We start from the raw sequence: 6,000 nt of genomic DNA, 5'->3' as shown, positions 1-6,000 counted from the left end.
GAAAGAGAGAAAGCAAGGCACCAAGTTGGGGATCTGAACCACATCCTGTGCCTTAACCACCATGCCACCTGGTAGCTCCCGGAAATGATTTTTATATCACCTTAGTGACTGATTTCTCTTTGACTCCAATTTGTTTTCTTACAGCTGATGGAAAACTCTATCAGAACAGATTACTGGAAGGTATAAAGACTCTTAAAAGTAAGAGAGAATCATAATTTTAAAAAGATGAATTTGAAGTTCTTTTGATTTGTATTTAATTTATTTCCTAGAGATTTAAATATGAACCCTGCTTCCTGACATATATGAAGGATCCTCTAAAAGTTAATGAAATGCATATGATGAAAAATCTATATATGGATTATAAACTGGTACTTTAATTCCATTTCTCCACAACCTTTATGAAATTACCTCATATTTTTATGTTATCTGTAAGATTCTTCTATAGAGGGGACAGCAGCTAGTGTAATGGTTACATCGCTGGATTCCCATGTAGCTGACCGTAGTTTGAGTCCCAGACACAGCAGCTTAAAATTCATGCCAGGCACATGTGCAAGTGTGCCCAAAACCCTGAGAGGAGAATGGAGGAGAAGGGATTGTGGAGCGGTCATTCCCCCAGGGGTGGGGGGTGATATCTCACTTTCTGTCTCTCTCGGTCTCTTCAGTGAGCACATGTGCCCTATAACAAAAATCTCTCTTAAAAAAATATTATTTTATAGCGTACTCTTGTGGTTACTTTTTTATTGTGGTAAAATATAGATTTGCTGTTTAACCATATTAAAGTGTACAGTTCAGTAAAATTAAGTAGACTTATAATGTGCAGATCACTACTACTAGTACACATTTCCAGAACCGTTCCATCATCCCAAGCAGAAATTCTGCCAATTGAGGAATAATCCCCATTCTTCCTCCCTTCTAGCCTCTGGTAACCCCTATTCTACTTTGTATGAATAGCCTATTTTAGGTACCTCATGTAAAATAATACCATTTAATTTTATATGTCTAATTTTAGAGGGGGAAAAAAGTCCCATATTCCTTTCGAATTTCCCAAATTTTGGTGGGACTTGAAATCATCTAAATCTAAATCTATGTCATCAAAAAGGAGAAAAGATTTGCTTTTGTTCAAGAAATTCAGTCAACAGCAAAGTCAGCCAGTGTGACAGTTCAGTCAACAATGACATCCACCCTATTAATTGAGCAAAAGAAATGTTGTTACATTTTAGAATTAGTATATTTTGTACTTACTCTTGTCTTTTTTTTTTTTTTTTTTAAGAAGGGAAGGTTGATGCCAGTAAACTGGACACTGTTCTTGGAAACATGAGGATGAACCTCGCAGAAAAGGAACTTAAGGATCTGATACAGAGCCTTCCAGTTGATGGTAAGATCTAAAATGCCATTCAGAGTCAGAACACAGCATAGTGGTTAAAAGCACAGATTCTGGAGCTAGACTGCCTGAGTTTGAATTCTGGTCCTCTGCTTAACGGTTGTATCATTTTAATGCTTCTATGCTTTAGTTTCTTCATGTATTAAAAGGATACATTAATAGTACCTACTTTTGTGAGGATTAAATTAGGCCAATAATGGGGCTACCGGGTGGTGTGGAGGTTAAGGCAGCTGGATCCCACATGGGCAACTGTGGTTTCAGTCCTAGACTCAGTGGCTTGAAAAATACACCAGGCATACATGCATGCATGTGTCAAATCCTGAAAGAATGAAGAGACTGTGGCATGGATATCCCCCACAGGGGGGGATTTCTCACTTTTCCTCTCTCTCTCCAGCTAGTACAAATGTCCTATAGCAAAACTAAGAAAATAATTAATTAATTAAACCAGTATCTGGTATGTAGTAAATATTCAGTAAAGTTGCTTATTATTGCTATCATTACTATTATTGTTGTTATCATCATTACTATTTTTTTTGGGGGGGAGAGGTTTTTGCTGTAGGGGATGTGTACTCGCCAGAAAGACAGAGACAGAGAGACAGAAAGTGAGAAATCATCACCCGGGGGGGATGTCCACATTACAATCCCTTCTCCTCTATGCTCCTCTTGGGATCTTAGGCACACACGTACCCGCACCCAGCGTGAGTTTAAGCCACTGGGTCCAGGACTTGAACCATGGTCAACTACATGGGAGTCCAGCAACATAGCCATTATGCCAACTGCTGGTTCCTACTATTATTATAATTAAAACCCTCTGAAATCACAGGCTTTTGGGATTATGTATACAAACATCTTCAAATGCTCACTTGACTTAAGCCTTTAGAAAAACCTCAAGAAGAACACAATACTAAAGTAAGAATGAATCTTTCCCTTGGCATTTACATTAATTTTACATTAGTGATTTCTTACTGTGTGAATTCTACACATTGCAGAGAATGTCACCAGGCCTACTAAAAGGCTAACAAAAAGGCAAGGAAAAAGAAAACAAGTGGGGAATTGGTGCAGAGGATGGGACCTGTGGCAATGGTATGCAAGAGAGTTAAAATGAGTAAGATCAAAGTAAATGAAAGAAACAGAACACCTAATAGAAATAATGATTTAAAATTTTCCCTGAAATTGCTTCAAATTTGCAGAGATCATGTTTCCTCCATCCAAGTTAAAATAGAAAGAAATGTGAAAAGAGAGAGTGTGTCACCGTTGAGGTTCCCTCATCGACCCTTGTCACAGAACAAGACCATCAATAGTTCTGACCAGCATGTCTGACATACTTTCCCTCTTTAGAAAGTTATAAGGATTCCCATATGAGATGAACTGATTCCATTTAATACGGTCTGATACTAGACTCAAATCTCTCTTAATAAGCTAGAAACAATCTCAAATTTTTAATGAATATTGAGTAAAGTTTAAGTGTGACTATAACACAGTTCCCTCCTAGAACAAGACTAGAATATGTTAACCTGAGAAGATTCCAGTAAGATCAAGAAATACCTCACCAAGAACATTTCCTGCCCACCTACTCCCACTGGACATATTTTGTTTTTCTCACTCAGATATCACTCAGTGGCATCTTTGCCATGTCCTTTTCTCCATTTGTCAGAAATAAGCTCTTTTTTTTTTTTGGTAGAGGTTTTTTTTGCTATAGGTACATGCGCTCACCGTAAAGACAGAGAAACAGAGAGACAGAAAGCGAGAAATCACCCCTCAGAGGGGATGACCACACCATAATCCCTTCTCCTCCATTTTTCTCTTAGGATCTTGTGCATGCAGGCACAGGCATCCAGTGTGAGTTTAAGCCACTGGGTCCAGGACTTGAACCGCAGTCAACTACATGGGAGTCCAGTGACGTAGCCATTACGCTATCTGCTGGCCCCAGAAATAAGCTCTTTTTTGGGAGACATTTTGTTAAATTATTCTTTTACTTTCCAATATTTTTGGTCCACAAAAATGTATGTTTTATTTCTTTCTTTGTTGCTTGAAATTGCGTTAATGTGTATGGAAATGTGATTCTGGATGTGGGAAACCATTAAGAAACCTTTTAGCTTAAAATGTCCATTTGAGATTATAATGGACTTTCTATTATGCTAATTAGTTATATCTTCTCAACAATATAGTTTGTATTTAAAATTTTGTCTTCTGCTATTAGGCAAACAATAGGTTAACATTCATAAATAAAAGAGGAAACATGTTTTAGCTCCTTTCTTCTATCTGAAAACACAGTATACTTGAGATTCTAATTTAGTGAGCTGATTCTGTCTATGTAATGTTTTAAAACATTAAATCTCTTATAATATCTCTTTAAAAACAGATTTAAAAAATCATTGAATGTTTATTTTATACAAGGACTGTAGTTAGCCACAAGTATGACTGACTTTATTTATAATTTTGCACATGTCATTCAAAGAGCCTATGAAGTCTTTTCCCTATTATATAATATTTCCTTATTATAACAAGGGATAGATAGTACATGTGGCTGATTATATGAATGAAAATTTTCTGAAGTTAAAAATTATTGAAAAATGGCATAGGGGCCAGCAGGTGGCATGGTGGTTAAGGCAGCTGAATTCCCAAATGACCGACTGCAGTTCAAGCCCTGGACCTGTTGACTTGAAAGTCACACTGGGCATGTGTGCCCAAAATCCTGAAAGGAGAATGGAGAATGGATTGTGGTATGGCCATCCCCCCCAGGAAGATGATTTCTCACTTTCCCTCCCTCTGTCTCTCTCTATCTCTCTGGTAAGTGCATATGCCCTATAGCAAAAACCTTAAAATAAAGAAAGAGATAAAGAAAAAGAAAAAAGAAAAGAAAGAAAAATGATATACACTGCTTTTTAAATTTTGTTTCAGTAGCCTAGCTAAATAATAGAGATTCTTCCAAGGTCTAAATGCTGAAAAGCATCTAAGATATAAGACACCTCCTTTACGTATCATTCTTTATAGCTGAAAGTATTAATATCTTAAAGCAAGAAAAGTCAATGCCAATAATATAATGTAGCTGTATTTGTGAAATTTAAAAAGTTTTCTTTGTTTAACACTAACAGAAGAAAAAATGGTGTAAAATTATAGAGCAAGTGATAATTCTTTTGCTTAGTTTCTCATCTTTAGTGTTACATATGAGTATAAATTTTATATTTTCTTGCAGTTGATGGTAAAGTTGATATGAAAAAGATGATGGATGAAGTGAAAGCTTACACAGGTAAGTGATAAATTAATAAACTGAGGCTTCCAGGGTTTTAAAATAATTTTTATTTTTCTCTGGCATTTTTCCAGTATCCTGGCTTTAGATCCAGTAGAAAATTTTGTCTTGAATTATACAAATTTAAGCTCGACAAAATGAGACCAGCTTGGCATGGAGGTTAAGGGGCTGGATCCCACATGTTCAGCTGTGCTCGTGTGTGTGTGTGTGTGTGTGTGTGTGTGTGTGTATATACATACATACATATGTGAATATGTGTGTATACATATCTGTGTGTGTGTCTAGTTAGCACACAAACCCCATAGCAAAAAAAAAATTTTTGAGAAAATGAAGCAACACACACAAAAAATGATTGAGTTAGCTTCATTACCAATTCCAATACCAAGAAAATCATATAACACTTATGGGATAATGTATGTCAGCCACTTATGTACCTCCTATGCCAATTAAACTATAATAGAACTGCATTTATTTTTTCTAGAATGTGTAAAGAACCTTTGTATATTGTTATTAAAGGAACAACTTATGTTCTGATTTCCCCAAGACAGTAATGGATGAGGATTTCATTCTGCCCTTACTATTCAACCTAAAATTTGTAGTCATCCTTAATATGTACACATGTCACTATTTCCTTTTTAAGGTGAAAAAATTGATACCAATAACCTGGAAAAAATACTGAGAAATATGGGGATTGAACTTGCTGACACAGACTATGCAAAGCTGATGAAAACAATGCCACTTAGCGGTAAGCTTAAAATATTGCTGGAACCTAACACTAGTTTTGTAAATCTGAAAGGAAAATTCTAAAGCTTTAGAATTCAGGAACCAGCAGTTAGTGTAATGGCTATGTTGCTGGACTCCTATGTAGTTGACCACGGTTCGCGTCCCGGACCCGGTGGCTTAAAACTCACGACGGGCGCGTGTGCGTGCATGCCCAAGATCCCGAGAGGAGAATGGAGGAGAAGGGATTGTGGCGTGGCCATCCCCCCTGGGGGGTGATATCCTGCTTTCTGTCTCTCTGTCTCTCTCTGTCTGTCTGGCGAGCGCACACGCCCTATAGCAAAAACCTCTCCAAAAAAAAAAAAAGAATTTAATGCCTAAAAATTATTGGGAAATTTAAGCTATGGGTTACTTTTTAAAGCCTATCACTCAAACTGATCTACAAAATAAATGGCTTGTCTTCTTAAAAAATAGGAAAATCATTTTTAAAAAGCAAATAGCAAGTTAGGAAAATCATTTGTGACAAATATAACAAAGAAATAATTAGAAGCTTTTCTTTTCTTTAAAAAGAAAAATCTGCCCAATGTCATGCGTGCTTGCCAGGAAGACAGAAAGAACAAGAAATGAGAGAGGAGAGAAAACGCGAAAG

General features: G+C 36.6%; 1 protein-coding gene across 1 annotated transcript in view; it reads left to right on the top strand.

The window, feature by feature from the left end:
* LOC102485237 (uncharacterized) overlaps positions 1 to 6,000 on the top strand; it is a 134,260-nt gene that overhangs the window by 119,460 nt on the left and 8,800 nt on the right. Inside the window, exons 40-43 of the mRNA XM_027775988.1 lie at positions 145 to 198; positions 1,271 to 1,375; positions 4,578 to 4,631; positions 5,272 to 5,376. Of these exons, the coding sequence (XP_027631789.1) occupies positions 145 to 198; positions 1,271 to 1,375; positions 4,578 to 4,631; positions 5,272 to 5,376 (318 nt within the window). The remainder of the gene's footprint in view (positions 1 to 144; positions 199 to 1,270; positions 1,376 to 4,577; positions 4,632 to 5,271; positions 5,377 to 6,000) is intronic.

This window comes from Tupaia chinensis, unplaced genomic scaffold, assembly GCF_000334495.1.
Source record: "Tupaia chinensis unplaced genomic scaffold, TupChi_1.0 Scaffold000624_1, whole genome shotgun sequence".
In the NCBI taxonomy this organism is placed as follows: domain Eukaryota; kingdom Metazoa; phylum Chordata; class Mammalia; order Scandentia; family Tupaiidae; genus Tupaia; species Tupaia belangeri.
This window is presented reverse-complemented; position numbering and strand designations above follow the sequence as displayed.